The 22264-nt window shown below is 46.9% G+C and overlaps 1 protein-coding gene across 8 annotated transcripts in view; it reads left to right on the top strand.

Annotated features, from left to right (window-relative positions):
- The window catches only part of St3gal3 (ST3 beta-galactoside alpha-2,3-sialyltransferase 3), a 204010-nt gene that overhangs the window by 5623 nt on the left and 176123 nt on the right, over positions 1-22264 (top strand). For 6 of the 8 annotated variants that reach the window (XM_051172212.1, XM_051172210.1, XM_051172211.1 and 3 more), the window contains exon 2: positions 20743-20887. In XM_051172212.1, the coding sequence (XP_051028169.1) occupies positions 20773-20887 (115 nt within the window). In that variant the 5' untranslated portion in view covers positions 20743-20772. Of the gene's footprint in view, positions 1-9909; positions 9929-15336; positions 15357-20742; positions 20888-22264 lie in introns of those variants that run through there. The other 2 variants (XM_051172208.1, XM_051172209.1) reach the window with 2 other exon arrangements.

The raw sequence follows: 22264 nt of genomic DNA, 5'->3' as shown, positions 1-22264 counted from the left end.
GTTTTTTGACGTGCTCCCTCCCTGACCTGGGGCTCTCTGACTAAGCAACTGGCCAGCCAACCACCCTCCTGCCTCATCTCGATGTTGCTGAGATTATAAGCATACACTGAAGTACGCTTGTTCAAGTGGGTCCTGGGGAATCCTACTTCTGTCTTCCTGCTTGCATGGCAAGTACTTTATCAACTGATCCATGCCCACAGCCCCATAAAGAACCCTTGAGGCTGGGCGTGGTGGTGCACACCTGGAATCCCAGCACTCGGAAGGCAGAGGCAGGCAGATCCCTGTGAGTTCGAGGCCAGCCTGGTCTACAGTGTGAGTCCAGGACGGCCAAGGCTACACAGAAAAACCCTGTCCCAAACAAAACAAAACAACAACAACAACAAAAAAAAACCTCTTGCAATAAAAATATTGATTTTACTGTTCCTAACATTTAAGCTATATCCCCCTGGCCATGGTGGTGATCATTTACTTTAAATTCTGCTCACTGTCGGCTGGAGAGATGGCTCAGCGGCTAATAGCACTGGCTGCTCCTCCAGAGGTCCTGAGTTCAATTCCCCTCAACTACATTGTGGCTCACAACCATCTATAATGGGATCTGATGCCCTCTTTTGTCATACAGGCATACATGCAAAATAGAACACTCACAATGCATAAATAAATAAATCTTTAAAACAGTTCCCCTCACTAAAGGTAACTACTGCCTGCCCCTCATGGTCCTTTGTTTTGTTGTTTTGTTTAGTTTTATTGTCTTTGAGGTGATTGATGATGCTTGTCTCAGAGTGTTAGGCATAAGGGAATTTATTCTGACATTAAGGAGGGAGAATTGATACGAACCTCCTTCCAATTAAAACTGTTTAAATGCTAACCACTTTGGCTCCCGGCCCTCATTTGGAAGTGACCCAAGTGTGTACTACACCTTCCGCCTCTTAGGATGACATGACGGGCTGGGCTACTGACCTCTTTGTGTCTCCTTGGCCTGTTCTTGCCAACTTCCCCCTTGAGAGTTTATTCTCTTACTGTCTTCTGGCAGCATTTTTTTTTTTTTTTTTTTAAATAAGGATGTTAGTAATGTTTAGTTCAGATTTTTTTTTCCCTGTCAGCTTGGCACAAGATGTTCCTTTGAATTCTGCAGAGCTTTGTTGTATTTTGTCCTGTTGGCCTTTTACTGTTGCCTTGTCAGTATTTGTCTCTGTGTCACCACATTTCTATTTCCTTCATGTCAGGTTTTCTTTCAAAGTAATGATAAGGTGGCATGCTTATGTGCTTTGTTTTGAAACAGGGTTTCTCTGTGTAGCCCTGGCTGTCCCGGGACTCACTGGGTAGACGAGGCCTTGAGCTCACAGAGATCTTTCTGTTTCTGCCTCCTGACTGCCTCCTGTATTAAAGGTGAGCGCCGCCATGCCTCGTAATCGCTTTTTGTTTTGGTTTTTTCTTTTTAAATCTTGTGTCTGTGTGTGTATGCATGTGCTCATGCATGAGTGCAGGTGTGTGCATGTGTGTATGTCAGAGGGCAAACTCAGGTCTTGCCTTTCTTCCTGTTGTCAGGCTAGCTGACCTATGACCTTTGGGGGATTCTCCTGTCATCACCTCTTTCCCACCTCATCCTAAAAGCACTGGGATTCCAGACAGTTGTGCCTCACAGTAAGGGGATTTGAACTCACATCTCTGTGCTTGCATGGAATATGCTTTATTTACTGAGCCGTTTCCCCACCTGAAATGTATTGTGTGCGTGTACGTTTGTGTGCTTGTGCGCATGCCCGTGTGCATGTAGAAGCCAAAATCAGCTTTAGTTGTTCCTCAGAAATCATTGCCTTGGTTTTAGTTTTTGTTTTGAGATAGGGTCTACTAGAACCTGGAGTTTAGCAATTGGGCCAGGCTGACTGGCTGTGAGCCCCAGGCATCCACACGGGCCTCCCTGTTTCCCACCCAGTGGTGAGGCTAGCACTGTTCCCTCTGAGTTTCCTCCCAGCCTCATTGTACTTTTTATTTAGAAAGTCAAGGCTAGTTGTGAAATCCTGTAACGTAAGTGTTTCAGAGGTACCTTGGCTTCAAGATCTCTTTAACAGTTAAGAATTTTAAATACGCCATAGAACGTTCATCTTCACGGGTTTTGTTGATAAATCATTTACTGTAGCCAGGCAGCGGTGATGCACGCCTGTAGTCCCAGCGCTCAGGAGGCAGAGGCAGGCGAATCGCTGTGAATACGAGGCCAGCCTGGTCTACAATGTGAGTCCAGGACAGCCAAGGCTACACAGAGAAACCCTGTCTCGAAACCACCCCCCTAAATTTTTTTTTTTTTACCGCGTTAGGTGTACTGAACACATAAAAAGTTATTAGAGGAGAGTAAATCACTTTTTAAAAAAGTTATTAGCTACTGAGAAAACTTTATCTCACAAGAGCACTCAGGTATATTTTTCAATATCGTGAGAGCAGTGTGAATAAAGAGTTATAGTTCAGAATGACCGTGGAAATGGAGTCCCTGAAAAGTTCTGGGACCACTGGTCCTTGGGATAAATTTTGAGAGATGCTTGTGTGTGTTTGTGTGTGTAGTGTAAGAGTGTTTATATAATGCTTGTATGTACCCTGCTAATAAAGTAACAAGAAGAGGAATGTTGATAAAGTAAATCTACTGTCAGATGCACTTTAGCCATTGCCGAGACAGGAGCTTTGTCTGGGAAGGACAAGGTGTGTGCACTTTTTTTTTTTTTTTTTTTTTTTTTTTTTTTTTTTTGGTTTTTTGAGACAGGGTTTCTCTTGTCCCGGCTGGCTGTCCTGGACTCGCTTTGTAGACCAGGCTGGCCTCGAACTCAGAGATCCACCTGCCTCTGCCTCCTGAGTGCTAGGATTAAAGGCCTGCGCCACCACGCCCCAGCGTGTGCACTTTTGGTATCAGGTAGGTCATATGGTCTGGAAACTAGAAAAGCCAATATTCCTATGGAGGAAAAACACCATGGTTAAGTTCTAGAAGTCTTGTAGGGACTAAGCAAGATGAAGGCTGACGAGGCCTGTGGTTTCTCAGCATTTCATTGTCATGTGTGGCGATGATCCGCACAGTGTGAATCTGAGTTTGACAAACTTGGTCACATCCACATCGATGTCATTTAGCACTGCATGAGCCCTGTACGTTAGGAAGTGAACATGTCCCCTAGGAAGTGAACATGTCCCCTAGGAAGTGAACATGTCCCCACCTTTCCCCTGCGCGGCTTCTGCACTTACTGAACCCACCACCCCTCCCCCACCCCTCTCCCCCTACTCCCCCCACTCCCCCACCTCCTCATCCCCCACTCCCCCACCCTCCAGCCCCCTCACCCCCATGCTCCAGGAACCAGTGCCAGTGAAATTAAAGGTCCTTGCGTAAGCAAGAGTTCGGGCAGCGTCTTTTGGTACACTCGTGGGACACTCCGTCACCCTTTAAGGGCAAGTAACCTGTGCTATTAAAATGGCGTCGTGTTGGCCTTGGCGCAGTTCTGCCCTGTCTCTTCCATGTTGTGGTTTGAGCATCCTTTCTGAAACAAATCTGTATCCCTTTCCACATAATCCCAGAGCAGTTTCTCACTGGGCTAAAGCTCAGATTCTCCAGCAGGGCTGTGGTACCAGCTTCGCAGGCTCTGTTTGGTCCAGGCATCACCTCTCAGAACCACTCTTGAACCTCTTTGACAGCCATTAATTACCACCGTCCCATCATGTCTGAGCCTTGTTTGTTCTGTAGCTTCACTGCTGTTGGCAGCGGTCAGCACAGGGCAGGTAAATAGTGACTTTGTTTGCTCTGATAGAATGGTTCCAGGTGGCTGTTCTCAGTCCCGGGGCACAGTGGCTTATTCTCACCCACTCAGTCTGTTTGTTTGTTTTGTTTTTTTAAGGGCAGGGTCTCTTTGTGTAGCCCTGGCTGGCCAGGAATTCATTACTTAGATGAGGCTGGCCTTGAACTCAACAGAGATCTGACTACCTCTGCCTCCTGAGTGCCGGCTATTATTGCTTGTCTATCTGCTTTTTGTTTGTTTGATTTTAAAAATGAATGAGTAAACCATATGGAGCATAGGCTTAAACATACACAGTCTCAGAGGAGAACAGGAAGGAGCATTTCTCTCACATTTATAACCGTCTACTGTTCAGCACGGGTAAGAGCAGAGGACTGCGGTTCGGTTCTCGGCACTCACGTCTGGTGCCCCACACTCTGTAACTGCAGCTTCAGGGGCGCTGCCTGATGCTTCTGACCTCAGCCAGCTCCTGCACCCACGGGCTTATACCGACACACAAACATGTAATTAAAAATGAATGGTCTCGCACGCCTTTAATCCCAGCACTTGGGAGGCAGAGGCAGGCGGATCACTATGAGTTCGAGGCCAGCCTGGTCTACACTGAGAGACCTTGTCTCGAAACCCCCCCGCCCCCCAAATATGAAGCACACAAATCAAAGAAAGAACAGCATAGAGTAACGGAACTCATCACTGAGTCTAAAGATGTCACGTTGCTTCCGTTGGTTTTTGTAAAGAAATGCATTACATTGTCTGGAAAGGCATCCTGGGTGTTTTTCCTCCCCTAATGTTTTCTCCTTCAGGCACATAGCCAGAGACAACGTAGCTTTGGTTCTAAGAGCTTTCTCTTCCCATCTGTTTCCTGTCTCGGTTACATGTTCTGTGTCTGCACACAACACAGAGCAGAGTCCAGTGAGCTGGCCTGCACTCCTTAGTGGCACAGGCCTGCGCCTTTGTTTATATATCGTTAGCAGCTGCTTTTGAGCTGCAATTTGGTTTCCAGTTTTCTGGGCCTCCTGCCTTCTCCCAGCCTTACTTTTCCACACCAGCCCCTACCCCTCTGTTTCAGGCAGGCCAGTCAGAGGAGGGCCAGTTCGTCTTCTCAAGTCTTCACTGGGCATTCTTTGTTATGTTTTGTTTTTCCGAGACAGGGTTTCTCTGTGTAGCCTTGGCCGTCCTGGACTCCCTTTATAGACCAGGCTGACCTCAAACTCACACTGATCCACCTGAGTGCTGGGATTAAAGGTGTGCAGGGTCGGGGGTGTGCTGGAGAGTTGGCTCAGAGGTTAAGAGCGCCACCTGCTCTTCCAAAGGTCCTGAGTTTAATTCCCAGCAACCACATGGTGGCTCACAACCATCTGTAATGTGATCCGCTGCCCTCTGCTGCCCTCCAGGTATATATGTAGGCAGACTGCTGTATACATAATAATAAATAAATAAACATTTTTAAAAAGGTGTGTACCACCACTCTCCGCATCAGCATTCTTACTGTTTTTGTAGAAGTCACCTTTTACAAATAAAAAAATTTTCCTCTGAACACCATTGAGACACACACACACACACACACACACACACACACACACTACATTTATATGTATGTATGTATCATTAAAACCAGATCTTAGCAGCTCCTTTCTAAAGACCCTCCCCTGTCCATCCAGGAAAAGTGATAATGAAATTATCTGTGCAAAACCAAAAGTTGTCTTCCTGTGGATTTTCAGTCCCCATATCCTTCCTCAGCCTCCAAAGCACTATAGGGACAGCGTGAGCAACCCATTTCTGCTCTTCCTAAACTCTTCCAGCAAGCGTGAGCAGTGTAAAGTGCATTTATTCTTACTGTATGTGTGTGTATGGTGTGCGTGTTAACGCAGGTGGGCATAAGCTATGGTGCCTGTCTGCAGGTCAGAGGACATCCCTTGAGAGTTGGTTCTCTTCTTCCGCTGCAGGGTGGGCATCTAACTCAGGTTGTCATCCTTAATCCAGAAGTGCCTTTACCACCAAACCTTCTCACCCGCTTGTGTCCACTTTCTGGTTTTTGTTTTTTTAAAAAATTTTTTATTAATTTATTCTTGTTACATCTCAATGGTTATCCCATCCCTTGTATCCTCCCATTCTTCCCTCCCTCCCATTTTCCCATTATTCCCCTCCCCTATGACTGTTCCTGAGGGGGACTTCCTCCTCCTGTATATGCTCATAGGGTATCAAGTCTCTTCTTGGTAATGTTTTGTTTTGTTTTGTTTTAAGATTTATTTTACTATTTTCCAGCTGGGCATGGTGGCACATGCCTTTAATCCCAGCACTTGGGAGGCAGAGGTAGGCAGATTTCTGTGAGTTTAAGGCCAGCCTGGTCTACAAAGTGAGTCCAGACCAACCAAGGCTAGACAGAGAAACCCTGTCTTGAAAAACTTAAAAAAAAAAAAAAAAAAAAAAAAAAGCAAAAACCAAACCAAGGTTTATTTTATTATTTTCCAAGTACATGTGTGTGTGTGCCCGAATGTGTGTATGTAATGTATATATGTGCACCTGCATGTGTGGCTGGTGCCAGTGTAGGTCAGAGAGAGCATCGAATCCCAGGAACTACAGTTATAGATGGCTGTGAGCTACCATGTGGGTGCTGGGAATTGAACCTGGGACTTCTGGAAGAGCATCCAGTGTTCTTAATTGCTGAGCCATTATTCCAGCCTCTGTGTTCAGCTGTTCAGCTTCTTTTTTTTTTTTTTCTTTTCTCCAGACAGGGTTTCTCTGTGTAGCCCTGGCTGTCCTGGACTCACTTTGCAGACCAGGCTGGCCTCTGAAACTCACAGCGACCCACCTGCCTCCACCTCCCAAGTGCTGGGATTAAAGGCGTGCGCCACCATGCCTGGCTTGTGTTCAGCTTTTTGACACCGCAGCATGGTTCATCTACAAAGCTCATGCTTGAGAACTACACAGTTGCGTCACCAAAAAAGTTGCAATAAGTCCTGGCGTACTTAAAATAATAGTCTAAGTTTTGGGTCAACACACCCTGAGGCTATGACTGGCAATAACATATTTTTCAATTTTATTCCTCTGTTTCCTTGTTGTTGTTGCTTTTAAAATTACATGTATGTATATATGTATGTATGTATGTGTGTGTGTGGGCAACTCGTGGGCCAACAGCCTGGTTCCCTCCACGGTGTGAGCCCTAGAGGTTGAACTCAGGTTGTTAGGCTTGTCAAGTGCCTTTACGTGCTGAACCACCTGGATGACTCCTGTCTCCTGTTTTCAAAAACTCTATATTTAATTTCTATTGAGAAAGCCACTGTGGGGCTGGGGCAAGTCCGGAGAAGGAAACCACATGGCACCCGGAGAAGGCAAATTTACTAAGTTTATTGTATTTACTTCTTTGGTGTCTCTGGGTGTTTTGTCTGCATGCGTGCCTGTGCACATGAGTGTGCGTGGTGCCCAAAGAGTCCAGAAGACGGTGTCAGATCCCCTGGAGTTGGAGTTATAGATGATTGTGAGCCTTTATATGGGTGCTGGGATTTGAACCTGGGTTCTCTGGAAGAACAGTCAGTGCTCTTAACCGCGGAGCCATCTCTCCAGCCACTGGCAAAGTTTTAACATAAAAATCATTAATTGGGCCAGGCATAGTGGCGCACACCTTTAATCCCAGCACCCGGGAGGCAGAGGCAGGTGGATCGCTGTGAGTTTGAGGCCAGCCTGGTCTACAAAGCAAGTCCAGGACAGCCAAGGCTACACAGAGAGACCCCGTCTCAAAAAAGAAAAAAAATCACCGATTGAAAGAGTTAGAGTACTGTGGGGTGGACTGGTGACAAGTAAACAGATGGCTTGCGGGCATCGAGAACCAGCAGTGAGATACAGCTCATACTCACCAGAAAGCTGACGTTGTCATAGGGTGTGTTGGGGCAGGGGTGGAGAAACTGGAACTCTCCAGCCCTGCTCCTGGGAGTAACAGGGCTAGTAATAGGGTAGGCACTTTGGAAAACGCTGCCATTTCTTTTGGTAAACACAATTCATGTCCGGCCCAGACACACATCATTCTGGGCCATATTTATTCACTGCTGCTCCAAAGTCTATCTCCAAGAACAGTTAGGAAGCTATGTGTCTATGAAAATTTATAGATGAATGTTTGTGGCAACATTATTCAAACAAAAGGAAGGGCTCAAATACCTTTTCACGATGGATGGGTAAATCAGATGTGTATGGTACAGTCATGTAAGGAAAGGGAGTATTATCTGACAATAAGAAGCAATAAGTGTTGATATGTATCACAGCAACCATGAACCTCAGACTCATTGTTAACTGGTCGAGGCCAACCATTAATTGCCGGGCATCGCATGATTTTGTTTTTATGAAATTCTAGAATAGGCAGGCACATCATTGCAGATGGAAAGTAGATTAGGATTGGAGCAACAGGGGATTCCGTAGGATGCTGTCAGCCTAGGCACACCCTCCTTAGGCCAATGGGTACATCCGAACAGTGACGCAGGTGGTCTTTGTGTGGCTCTGTGAGCTTTGTGAGTATTCTTTTCTTGTTAATATTCGAGACAGGGCTTCTCTGTGTGGTCCTGGTTGTCCTGGACCTCATTCTGTAGACCAGATTGGCCTCGAACTCAGAGATCCACCTGCCTCTGCCTTGTGAGTACTGGGATGAAAGGCGTGTACCCAGCATTGTGTGCATATTTTAAGAACCAGTGAATCATATTTTTTTTTTATTTCAGTTCTTTAAAAAAAGTCGTGTGTGTGTGTGCGTATGTGTGTGTGTCTGATTGTGTACGTGTGTAAAGACACCTGTGGAGGCCAGAGGCATCATATCTCCTGGGACTAGAATTACAGGAGGTTGTAAGCCACTTGGTATGGGTGCTGGGAACTGAATTTGGGTCCTGGAAGAACAGACTATGCTCTTAATCACTGTTTCCAGCCCCCAGTGTATGTGTGTGTGTCTATATAGCCAGCACCCCTAACCCTGAGCCCCTCTCCAGCCCCTGAAGTACTTACTCCGGATGGATAAAGCACATGATATGTGAAGGATATCTCAAGTAAAGAGTGGGGCCAGCCCGATCTCCCAGCCCGTGACGTGGGGCCACATGGTGGAGGAAGAAAACTGACTCTCAAGTTCTCCCCTAGCCTCTACACGCTGTGTCCGTCAGTCATGCGCGCACATGCACACACAGAGGTAGTTTTTAAAAAAGAATAATTAACATAAAAATGGATTGGAATTAGGAACTCATAGACAATAAATATGTAACCATCATAGTAGGTAGCTGGGTACTCAGTGTACCCTTAGTGTTCAAATTCCCCTTGTTGAGGGGGAGGAAGGAGGGGCCGGAGGAGGGGGATGGAATGGTGGGGCCTGAGGTTAAGAGCACTAGCTGCTGTTCCAGGGGACCTGGGTTTGCTTCCTGGTGGCTCACAACCATCTGTAACTCTAGTTCCAGAGGCTCTAGTGCCCTCCTCTGACCTCCACAGACCCTGCCACGCACACGGTGTACAGGCATCTGTTCAGACAAAACACTGACGCACATCAAGGAAAGAACCCCCTTCGCTGATCTCCAGCCTGTCCTTGCTGCCTTTGCCATGAAGGTTCAGAGGGGCCAGTTTCCCCAGTGACCTTTAACTGCCATTTTCTCATCTTTCTCTTTACCCATTTGCTTGGTTGTTGCTCAGGCAGCGTTACTCTCCTGTAATGTCTGCTGGTTTCGACTTGTGCAGGAAATCCTTTAATTTCTATATCTTTCTCATTTTACCTTGCCTGTCTTTTTTTTTTTTTTTAATCATTCACAGCCTTTATGACCCTCACTGTATTTTCAGGAGAGTCCACTTTCTCTTTCATATTTCTTCTTATTTTTTATGGTCGTCCCCTCAGTTCCTTGTCCCCCGGAGCTGGTTTGTTGACTTACTGCTTTCAGCGGTTAATCTCCATTGGCGACTTGATTAGACTGAGAAAGCCTAGCCAACAAACTTCTGGGTGTGTCTGTGAGAGTGTTTCTAGAGAGGATTAGGCCTCGCACACTCTGCAGATGGTGTAGAGCTCTGAAAGGTGGGGGCGGAGCTAGAGGAAGTGTCTGTGGCTCCTGGAACTGTTCTCTGTCCATTGGAGTGAATCACCTCTCCTGTCATACCCAGCCCTCCTGCCTCACTGCTAGCTCCAGATGGAAGTCTCCCGGCCACGGACCGATGCCTCTGAAATTGTGAGCATAAGTAAACCTTTCTTCTCTTTGCTTTCCTTGGGTGTCTGGTCGTAGCAACATAAAGGTAATCGCACCTAGTTTTCTTTCCCCAGTGGCTCTTTCTTTGGCCTCTGCCCCTGTTGGTTTGTTTTTCTGTAGCCATTTTTGGGATGTTGGGGGTGGAACTGACTTCCTGCTGGAGATGGAACCCAGAGCTGCACACATTCCCGGGAAACTGCCCGGAGCTATGCCTGAACTCCTTACACCTCCAGGCTGATCTTGTTAATGATCTTTGCTGCATGTTGTTGTTTGTTGTTTGTCTTTGTCTTCTGTACTTCCCTCGATCTGCCTTGACCCTCTCTGTTCTTCCCACTCTTGTGGCAGTATTTTTATATAGCTCCGGAATGTGCCCATTTTTTGCTCTTATGATCTATTTATTCGAAACATGGTCTCACAATCGAGTGTGGTGGTGCACACCTGTAATCCCAGCACTTGGGGAGGTAGAGGTAGGTGAGTCCAGGACAGCCAAGTCTACACAGAGAACTTCTGTCTCGAAAAAACAAACAAACAAACAAACAAACAAACAAACAAACCAACACGTGGTCTCACTACATAGCCTGGCTGGCCTGGAAGCTGCTATATAGGCCGGCCTTCAACTCTGCTGCCTGAGTTCAGGCATTAAAGGCCTGTTCCCTGCCTGGCTCTGTTGCTGTTCTGATGTGGCCTTTCTGAGTATCTCCCTGTTTCTCTGTGTCTGTCTGTCTTTGGTGCTGGGGATTTGAACCCAGACCCCTATGCTCTGTCAGCGAGGTAATCTCCAGCCACTTCTACCAGAACCCTGTGTTCTGCCAGTGAGGTAATCCGTAACCCCTTTCTTTACTTAGAGAGGTGGTGCGGTATGAATGGGGCCACGTCACCTGACTTTGGGTCCCACTTTGCTGTGTACTAGGCTGTGATCTGGAACTGCTTTGCGTTTGGACTTCTTCACTGTGAACTATGACTGATAACATCATAGACTCAATAAGCAGAACGAATAAATTAACTCGGATAAAACTCTTAGAGCAGGGCTGGTCCACACTAAGTGCTATGTGAATATCAGCACTATTATTTGTCTTATTGCTCATGATTAGAAAGAACGCAGTTGTTTTGTGTAGTGAGAACTTTTGGTTTCTTTAAAAACACAGAAGTGCTATGTGGCTATGTTTTCGTTTTAATCCTAGGTGTGGGATATGGGGCTGCTTCAGATTGTCCACAGCAGCTGTCTATGGTTTGTTTCATGCTCTGGCAGGGGCACGCTTTTGCCAGCTGCAGATAGTTTATGTTTGGAATTCCGGGGACTCTGCAGAGGGCGTTATCAATGCCAGAGCCCCGAGATGTGGGATGGCTGCTGCTCCCCCTGCTACTGCTCTTGGGTGCTCGTTGTTGCTGGTTGCTGGCTGGAGATGTCCTGATGGTGAAGATCAAAATTTCCCCAAGGAACTCAACGCAGGACGAAGCCTAACAACATTGATGCCCCCTTCCTCTCACATCTTCTTTCTCTCCTATCTGGTGTTGGAAAGTTGGAAGGGACAGGGGTGGTGTAGGGAGGTAGGGAAAAGAACCCAATAAAGTAGCCAAAAAAAATCCGGGTACAGTTCTGAGTAGAGTAATTTCATACATTTCAATATATATTAACTGTTTAAATCTGTTCAGTCAAGCGGTAAATTCTCAATGGCTTGGGTGTGTGCAGCAAAAAGCTTTTTTTTTTTTTTTTAAAAGAACTGATAAATTTCTCAGGAGCCAGTTTTGGAAGCTGGTTAATAAATTGTATGTGATAATTTCCAATTAGCTTGCTTCAAAAGTCTTCACAGTGGACACCCTAGAAGTGCCTTGTGGCTTTGGATAGTGACAGTCCTGTTCTGTAGCTGACACCTGAGCGCCAGTGGCACTGACACGTCCATTCTAGATGTTGCAGGTTCAATTTCAGAAATAATCAGTTATAGGGTGTTTTAGAAATGGTTTGGGGTGTAGTTTCTTTCAGGCAGTTCAGACTTTTGTGTAACTTTTCTTCCTACGGCTCATTAAAGCAATCCAGTTTTCTGCAGTACGAATGACTCTTTTAAAGCATGCTGTAACCTACTGTGTCATCAGGTAGTTCATAGATAAGCTTTTAACACATACCAGGGTACGATGGTAAACAAAACAGCAATTTCCCGTCTGAGTGAGCCCGAGTCTAAGTGCTAGATTATTACACTTACCAACTGTAAGTGCGCTGTGAACGAGGACAGGCTGCACGGGTGTGTGGGAACATCTGACAGAAACCTTAGCCTAAGGTGTGAATAGGTAACACTTTCCTGTGGAATGAATCCAACTTGAAGATGAGAATGAAGGGTGAGTAGCACCTGGCTAGAAGGAAGGGAGGCTGAGCAAACAGTTTCCAGCCATGGCTGGAGTTTGGCTCCCAGCATCGACATCAGGGTGTCGACAGCCACCTCTAAACTCCAACTTGAAGGGACTCAGTGTCCTCTTCTGGCTTGCACTGGCCTACACATGTGGCATACTCAACAGAAATAATAAATATGTATATATAAATAAAAATATATAAGTAAATAAATAAAATGAATAGACCTCACCAGAGGCCAGCCTGGGATATATGGCGACACTGTCTCACAGCAAGTGGATGGCAAAGGCTTCACTTTGACCTTGGATGGGAAGGGTGAGCTCTAAACACAGACAGAGGTTTGCTTGTCAGAAAAGGAGGCTCGTGGTGAGGGTGCGGGGAGATGGGGATGGGAAGAGAGCTGGGAGAGCCTGGCTCAGTGCTTAGGGAGGTAAGCTAAGGATGGTGGGAAGTTGATGCCTGGCAGGAGTCATATCACATTGGCTGCTGTGTATGTGAGTTGGAGGGTGGGGACAGAGGCTACAGGTTCCTATGAGGCTGTCATAGAACTGAAGATTACTAGGTGGGAATGGTGTGGTGGTGGGAGGGACAGGGAACAGGACAATATAGTCTCCTGCATGGCATGGGTGGAGGCTTCCAGGTATGGCCAGAAGGTAAAATTCCTAAGGCTTGTTTGACATATGTTGGGAGTGTCGAGCATTGTTTCCAGGCTTTCTGAGGAGCTCCTGTTGTGTGTGCTTTTCCAGAAGTGGGCAAGTATCTGTTCATCCCTGAGAAGGCGTTGACCTCAGACCAAAGTCCACCAGAGTCCAATATGGTGAACCAAGGAGTTTCTTAGGCCTACCTACAGAGTATGAGTCAGGGGTTACTCATGGGAGTATTGGTCACCCCGAAACATCCACACCACCAAAAAGTCCTGCCCTAGGAGGGAACACCAACCTCCCCATGGTTGCATAAGTGAGTCCCCCACTCGAGTAAGCCTTACACTTAATAAGCACTTCATTGTCACCACCGATGGGTCAAAAGACTCACCCAGCTGACAGGACCATTTAGGAGGGGGAGCCTAGAATCTCAGGTTAGGGTGCACTGATCCTCCTGATGGATCTTGAGGTTGACTGTAGGCGTCTCAGCTGCCCTGATGAAGATGGTTAACCCCATCCTACATCAGGGCAGTGGTCCACCCTGAGGGAGAAGGGGCTTGAAGGCAAAGTCAGAGGGATCTGTGAAACAACTGACAGTCAAGAGCAGTTTGAGAGAGCCAACATATTGATGGTAAATTAAAGCATCTCCTTGGGGTGATAGTTCTTCTCTTCCCTCCTTTTCTGAATACTTTAGTTAAGCAAACCATACATAGGCTTTAGTGGGGCAGAGCAAGGTAGGTGAGGAGTCAGGGAGAAGCCCACAGAGGGCTCAAGGAGACAGAGTGGAAAAGTGAATATATTGAAGCCAGTGGTGGGAGGGTTTCTAAATGATTGACATCCATAAAGGGAAAAGCTGGGAGTAGTCCTTTGGTTTGGGTTAGAATTGGAAGTATGAGGGTGAACGGATTGCTTTCTGTATAGAAAGACGGAAAGGCCAGTGCAGCGCAGGTAGCACATGAGCACACTGATGTGCGTGCCCACATGCACTGCCCAGCTCGTCCCCTGAAAGGACAACAGTAGTCAGGACACAGGACGTCTAGATGTTGGGTTTCTGGTTGTGTGGTGCTGGGAGTGGAACCCCGGGGCCTCGCACATGCTAAGGAGGCGCTTTTTCCTCCTGTGTAGGCCACGCATGCTGCCCGCGAACTCCTTGTTGAATAAAGGGGTAAGTCTGTTAGACTGACTCAAGCTGGGACTGCCGTGTGTCTGCCAGAGCCTAAGGTTGTGGTTGCTGCCTGGCTGCACTGATTGAGGCGACACTGATGCCATCGCTTCCGCCCTCTCAAAGGAAAGCTTGCTGAGGGTTGTTGCCTTTTGTAGGCAGCTCTTTAGCTCTTAGATGAAAGTTAAGATGCAGAGTCCACTGTGTCGCTAGAAGCTCAAGTCTCTGGGGCCCAAGAGGTGACTCAGTTGGTAAAGTACTGCTCTGCAGGCACAAGGACCCGACATGACCCCGTCACCCACATGAGAAGCTAGTGTTAGGCCTTGTGCTTTAATCCCAGCTCTGGGATCTGCTAGTCAGGCTAGACTAGCTGATTGGGTGAGCTCTGGGATCTGCTAGCCAGACTGGACTAGCTGATTGGGTGAGCTCTGGGATCTGCTAGCCAGACTGGACTAGCTGATTGGGTGAGCTCTGGGATCTGCTAGTCAGGCTAGACTAGCTGATTGGGTGAGCTCTGGGATCTGCTAGCCAGACTGGACTAGCTGATTGGGTGAGCCCTGGGATCTGCTAGCCAGACTGGACTAGCTGATTGGGCGAGCTCCCAGTTCAGTGAGAGACTCTGTTTCAAAAAACAAGATGGCTTCTGGGGAAGGACACCCAAGGCTGAACACCCACACAGACAGACTAAAAAAAAAAGACCTACAAAGTTTCTGCTTTCTCTTTACTTTGAAAGCTTTGTATATTGCCTTTTATAAAGACTGAAAATAAATATGCGAATAGATTGCACAATATACTCCAAACCCACTTAATTTCTAAAGATGTATTCGTGTGTGTGTGTGTGTGTGTGTGTGTGTGTGTGTGTGTGTGCGTGCGTGCGTGCCTGTGTGGGTTTGTATGCACCACGTGCATACAGGAGCCCTTGGAGTTCAGAAAACAACGTTGGCTCCCCTGAGACTGGAGTCACAGATGATCGTGAGCTGCCATCTTGGTCCTGGGAGCCCAACCCAGGTCCTCTGTAAGAGCAGCAAGTGCTCTTAACCACTGAGCCATCTCCACCCCCAAATCCTCCTAAGTTTTAAATTACAACTACCTCGTTTGTTGTTGCTGGCATGAGCCTGTACAAATGTGCACTCCTATCGGTCTAGGTGATTTCTGTGGATCCTTCCTTCCGCTGTGTGCCGTGGCTGGCCTTTGTGAACGGCACTATCACACTTCCTGGTCCTCTGGCTTCCATTTGGGATCAGTTGGCAAGAGGCAGCTCCAAGAGTGAGTGGGAGAGATTAGGATGTTCTTTATCACCCCACGGCCCCTGGCCACGGTCCTAGTTAAAGCTACACCCAGGTCTCGCTGCTTCTATCCAGCCCCGTCTTCTCCTGCCAGCTCTGTCACAGCTTTCTCTTCTCACACTCTCAGGAGAGAAGCAGCAGCCTCCTGCCCTTGCTAGTCTCCCAACAGCTCTTTAAAAACCCTACCCACACAGCTTACAGAATCCTGCCATCACACCTCCTTTGGGATCCCTTCTGCATGTTCAGTGTACTTCCTGTCAAGGCCTAGAAGACGTGCTGCAGAGAATCTGAGATCTGTGGCTTCCTTGCTAATTGGGTGTCTGAACTGTTGTTAATTTTATCTTTTTTTTTGGGGGGGGGGGTGCTTTTCGAAACAGGGTTTCTCTCTTGTAGCCTTGGCTGTCCTAGACTCGCTTTGTAGACCAGGCTGGCTTCGAACTCACAGCGATCCACCTGCCTCTGCCTCCGGAGTGCTGGGATTAAAGCTGTGTGCCACCACACCCGGCGTTAATTTTATCTTTAAAGTCTGTGTTGCTAATAGACATTCCTGCACAGGGCCATTTTTTTTTTTTTTTTTTTTTTTAAATCTGTACCTGCTGTGGCATACATGTGAGGGCATCAGGACAACTTTCAAAAGTCTGGGTCTTTCCTTCTACCATATGGATCTCTGGATTGAACTCTGGTCGGCAAGCACCTCTACTTGCTGAGCCATCACACTGATCCTCTGTACTATTCGTTGCAGGGCAGAGTTAAGGTGTAGGAACATTGTAAATTTGAACTCTGGAGGCAATACTATAGCTCATTGTGTTCACTGAATCACAATCGTAATTCAGAAGTATATAAGGGAAAACAAATGCCTCCCAAGAGTGCACGTGTTACACCCCATCCTGTTCTCTAGGGGCAGCCAGTATGACAATTATGGTGCCACTCAGGCCTTTATATGTATATGCTTAGCATTGAATAAACACACATATGTGTATGTAGATAAACTCATGCCTATACGTCTGTGTATCTGTCTGAGGGGGCTCATTTTTAGAATCCACAGCCCTGTTATGGTTTTTTTTTTTTTTTTTTTTTTTTGTCCTATGTCAGTATTCCTGTCTCTGAATAATTACAGCTTGGAGTTAGTTTTGATATGAAAGAAGGTAAATTGTCATCTGACATACATTTGGTCTTCACCTCCGTCTCCTGACAATATAACTCCTAAAAGCTCTAGAATATCTGAGGTGATCGCTTGGTGTGTACTAAAGGCTTGCTTGACAGCTAGCAGCTTGACTGACAGCTAGCAGCTTGACTGAGTGACAGCTAGCAACTTGACTGAGTGACAGCTAGCAGCTTGACTGACAACCAGGAGCTTGACTGACAACTAGCAGCTGCTATGTGGCTGCAGGATGGGAGAGCTGGTTGTCTTAGTTACTTTTTCTGTTGCTGTGATTAAAAACACCATGATCAAGGCAGCTAACTTTAGAAGCATTTAATTTGAGGCTTACGGTTTCAGAGGGTTAGAGTCCGGTGACATCATAGCAGGAAGCATGACATCAGGCAGGCAGGTGTGGCTCTGGAGCAGTAACTGAGAGTTTACACCTTGACACACAACCAGGAGGTAGAGAGTGGGACATTGGGAATGGCTTGAGTCTTTTGAAACATTAAAGCTCACTCTGAAGGAAGACCCTAGACCCAAATAGTATGTAAAAACAAAGAACGTTTATTCTGCAGACACAGCTTGCATGCAGGAGTCAGCCATCCATACAAAATGGTGGCAACCCTGAAGGGGAGCTGGCAGGCTCATTTTTTTGTTTGTTTGTTTTTTGTTTGGGTTTTGCTTGCTTGTTTGTTTTTCAAGATAGGGTTTCTCTGTGTAGCCTTGGCTTTGTAGACCAGGCTGATTTTATTTGTTTGTTTGTTTGTTTGTTTTATTTATTACTTATACGATATCCTGTCTGCATGTATACCAGCACGCCAAAAGAGGGCACCAGTTCTCATTACAGATGGTTGTGAACTACCATGAGGTTGCTGGGAATTGAACTCAGGACCTTTGGAAGAACAACCAGTGCTCTTAACCTCTGAGCCATTTCTCCAGCCCTGGCAGGCTCTTTTCTAGGTGTCTAGGAGAAGCCTGTCTGTGGCTACATGACTCTAACTGGGATTGGCCAGTGTTGGTGGAGGCTACTAAGTAACTCTAGCAATAGGCCTTTTAACAATGTAGCAATGTCTGATCCTCTCAGCCCCTAGTGACACACTTCCTCCATGAGGGCCACACCTAATATTTCCCAAACTGTCTGGCTGCTGTCTTCCTTCCTTCCTTTGATTTTTTGAGACAAAGTTTCTCTGTGTAGCCTTGGCTGTCCTAGACTAATTTTGTAGAATAGGCTGGCCTCGAACTCATAGCTATCTGGCTGCCTCTGTCTTCCTGAGTGCTGGGATTAAAGGTGCATGACACCAAACAGTTTTACCAACTGTGGACCATATATTCAAACATAGCCTATGGGGACCATTCTTATTCAAACCACACTTTTCCTGAAGAGACTTGGGTAGGTGTGAAGAATTTGGATCTATTTTTTTTTTTAACATTTTATTTAATTTTAATTTATGTGCGTTGGTTGGGGGGCTAGATCTTGGAGTTACAGACACTTGTCAGCTGCCATGTGGGTGCTGGGAATTGAACCCATGTCCTTTGGAAGAGCAGGCAGTGCTTTTAACCACTGAGCCATCGCTCCAGCCCCAGGGTTGGGATCTTTAGTCCCACTCTCCAACCTTTTTAGAGAGATTAAGTTGTTTACAAGTGGCCATTGTGTAGTCATTGGTCCACGTAGCAAAGTCTCCTCAAAATCCAAAAGGATGGAGTCAAACAAGTGAAGATTCATGGGGTGCCAGCTGCAGAGGCCATGGGAGCCCCTTGTCCCCTTTCCTCTGTGTTAGCTGACATGTCTCTTCATCTGCATCCTTTGTAATGTCTTACTTGAAACCGCTAAATTGTTTCTTTGGGATTCGTGAGCTAGTCCATCAAATTAATGGAACCTAGGCAGCAGTCTAGAGAACCCTGATTGTAGCCCCTGGGTCAGAAATACTGGGCGTTCGGCTGGGGCTAATGCATGGGGCGTTGGTGAGGCTGAGAGAAGCAGGGGAGCCGGAAAGATAGCAGGGGCCTTACCCTATAGAGTAGAACTTATAATGGGGCGAGAGGCCCATTAGCATGGTGGTCCCTGAACATGCCTATACGGTGATTGCTTGGGACAACGAGTGTGTTACCTGACTTGGCAAGGGACCTTTCTTTCTTTCTTTCTTTCTTTCTTTCTTTCTTTTCTTTTCTTTCTTTCTTTCTTCTTTCTCTTCTTCTTCTTTCTTTCTTCTTCTTTTCTTTCTTTCTTTCTTTCTTTCTTGGTGTATTGAGACAGGGTTTCTCTGTGTAATAGCTCTGGCTGTTCCGGAACTGTCTTTGTAGACCAGGCTGACCTTGAACTCACAGAGATCCACCTGCCTCAGCCTCCCAAGTGCTGGTATTAAAGGTGTGCATCACCACGCTGGGCTGCAAGGGACCTTTCTAGATAAAATAGAGATTTTGACCCTTTAAAGAAGGCAGTTAGCCTGTATTATGTAGATGGGCCCAGTATAATCCTAGGAGTCCCCCCAAAGCAAAGGAATCTCTCCAACTGAAAAGTGGAAGTGAGTTGCTATAGAAGGGCAAACCAGAGAGTGAGAGAGGCTTAGTCTCAAGGACCAGTGGGGGCCATGTAGAAAGTTAGAGAAAGACTACAGGGGCAATGACTGGTCCTTCCTACAAGGGACCCGGCTGACAGGATGAGATTCTGGCAGCAGCTGGGGTGAGCACAGACACGGGTTCTTTTCTGGAATTGCACTGGTTTGGACTTGTGTGAGTGTACACTAAGGGCGGGGCCGAGCCGCTGAGTGGCAGGTGCTGGTCTCCAGAGCACTGAGCTAGTAAATGTGTTTTACTATAAACTGTTAGTCTGCCCCTACTGTGTTTGTGTTTTAGCAGCAGAAAAAAACGAATCCAAAGGGGTTTGGGCATGGAAATCAACATTTTTAGAGTTTGTGGTAGAAATGATCATGAGCCGGGCATGGAGGCACATGCTTGAAGTCTCAGCCCGCACTTGAAGGCTGAGACAGAAGGATCATAGCTTTGGGGGCCAGTCTGGGCTACAGGGGACGGGCTACATCAACCTGGGCCGCGTAGCGAGACCCTGTCCTGAACAATTTGAAAGAACACAATGGTTCTGTGTGCAAAAATGGATGCAGAGTCTAACCTGATTGGTGGGGACTGCTGTGCTCTCAGTCTCTGAGATCAGACGCTATACCCAGGTGGATGTTAGCGGAGCAGTGGTGGAGCTGAGGGCTCTGCTCGCATCCACTGCTGCGTCATGCCTGCTTGCTGGCTGGGCAGGATCCTCCCACCTGCCGTTGGAAGATGCAATGTGACGCAAAGATATAGACGAAGCTAAATTTGACCCACTCCTCATGCAGCTTCCATTTATCTCTTTATTTTTCATTTTAAAACTTTCAGACAGGCCAGGCATGGTGGCACACGCCTGTAATCCTAATCCTAGCACTCGGGAGGCAGAGGCAGGCGGGTCTCTGTGAGGTCAAGGCCAGCCTGGTCTACAAAGAGAGTCCAGGACAGCCAAGGCTATACAGAGAAACCCTGTCTCGAAAAACCCAAACCCAACCTAAAGCAAACCAAAAACATCCCCAGAGTAGCAGCGCAGCTACACTTGTGATGGTGGGAAGGCGTATGATGTAAGATTTACTTGAGGGGTTAGCAGTGCTGGCTGCTGAGCTTCAGTTCCCAGCATCTGTATCAGGTGGCTCACAGTCACCCATATCTCCAGCTCTGGGGGATCCGAGGTTCTCTTCTGGGGGCGCCTGCACTTACACATGCACATACCCCACCGTACACCAAGTATACACCCACTTTAAAAAGGGCTAGAGAGATGGATGGCTCACGCACTGCTTTTCTAGAGGCTCCAGATTGCGTTCCCAGCACCCACGTGGGGCAGCCCACAGCTGCCTTTAACTCCAGCTACAGGGCATCTGATGCCCTCCTCCGGCCTCTGCCGGCACCAAGTGCATACAGGGTGCACACACTCAGGCAGAACTCCATATGTATGAAATGAAAAGAAACTTCTACAAAGATTATTTAAGAGCTTATAATTGCCAAAAATTGGCTGTTGACATGCATGAGGTCACAGATGACTAAGTGCTGAGCAATCCGGAGTCATTCCCTTGAGACAGGTGCCTCGAGTGACTCAGTGATTGCCCTTGATTTGGAAACCGTCTCTATAGTTTTTTTTTTCACATATAAGGATGATTGCTTTATATCTTAACGACTTTTCCATTTCCCTTTTTAGGTCATGTAGGACATTGTAAATCATGTGAAGATGGGACTCTTGGTATTTGTGCGCAATCTGCTGCTAGCCCTCTGCCTCTTCCTGGTCCTGGGATTTTTGTATTATTCTGCCTGGAAGCTTCACTTACTCCAATGGGAAGACTCCAGTAAGTATGGCTACTGTGGCTCACCCCAAGCCTTTCCCACATAGCTGCAGTGCCTGTGTTGCGTAAGGCATAGAAACCACCCACCGTTTTAGTTGCTGCACGCTGAGAACTCTGATGCTTTCTCCCCACTTCAGTCCGCATGCTGTGGCAAATCTCAGCTTCCTCCGTGTGCCTGGTGAGCCTGTGCTGTTCTTCAATTCACACCTCGGGCTGTGCCTGCAGTTTCTAGCTCCTGAAGGAATTGTCTTTTCTAATTAGTGAAGGGCCCCCGCCCTTGCTTCTCAGTCACGTCCTGGGGGTTGGTATTGAAGTTGGTTTTTCTGCTCTTAGAGCATCCTTCTTCACTTTGTCCTTGAAGTTTCACTTTGGTGTGCCTTTATTTTCCCTTGAGGAAGTTTTGTCTCCTTCATCTTTGCAGCCCTTTGGTATTGAACTGATACCTAACCTGGCAACTCCCGACCCCTTCCCTCCAGGTGAGCCTCTGGCCTCAGGTGTGTCCTGGAGTTACAGATGTGCGGTTGAGGGGATGACATCCCTTGTCACCCATCATTGTGCTTTTTGTTCTTAGCCACAGCTTGAAGTACCATACAGGGCACCCCGCTATCACACAGGGCACCCCGCATGCCTCTTCTTTGGCTGTTTTGTTTAGTCTTGGTTTAGAAAACATTATGTTGTCCGGTCTGATTCCCACTGATGTGTGTTCTCAAAACCAGTCTTACTTTTATGGGCAGCTCCTGGGCATCAGTGTAGAACTAGAGAGTACGGTCAGCCTCTGGGCTGAGGTTAAGATGGGGTGGAAGAGGCAGCTGGCAGCTGGCTTGCCCCTGTACTGAGACCCCCAACCCGGCAGCTGTTGCCAGGAAAGTGGAACAGGTGTTTCTCACGTGACCCAAACTACGTGGGTAATTTTAAGCCAAGATTTAAAATACTGTGTAAAATCTTTATTGCTTTGATTAGAATGTTTGTGCCTCTTTTTTTTTTTTTAATTTAATTTAATTTTGTTTTTGTTTGTTTGTTTGTGCCTCTTAAATGGGATGGGGCTGGGGCTCACTTGGTAGGAAGGGTACTTTACCTAGTGTGTCAAGAACCAATACCGTCCTGGGCTACATGAGACTTTAAAAAAAAAAAAAAAAGCTTAGCTTATAATTATCACTACTTAGTGTTTCAAGAAGTTATTCAAATTTGTCTGTCCTGACTTATTATCATTAAGGTTGAGTGCTCCAAGATAAGGGCCATTTGTATCAGACAGTGTAGAATCCCTAATGGTCATGTCAGTGGAAAGTGTGTGCAGGGGACAGAGGCCTCCCCCCCAGCGAAGTCATAACTAAGGACCAAATAATGTTTTTCTAGAGAAGTCAAAAGGAATACCTATAATGC

The sequence above is a fragment of the Acomys russatus genome, chromosome 29 (assembly GCF_903995435.1).
Source record: "Acomys russatus chromosome 29, mAcoRus1.1, whole genome shotgun sequence".
NCBI classification, from domain to species: Eukaryota; Metazoa; Chordata; class Mammalia; order Rodentia; family Muridae; genus Acomys; species Acomys russatus.
The sequence above is the reverse complement of the archived record's forward strand: the minus strand, read 5'-3'. Positions and strand labels throughout refer to the sequence as shown.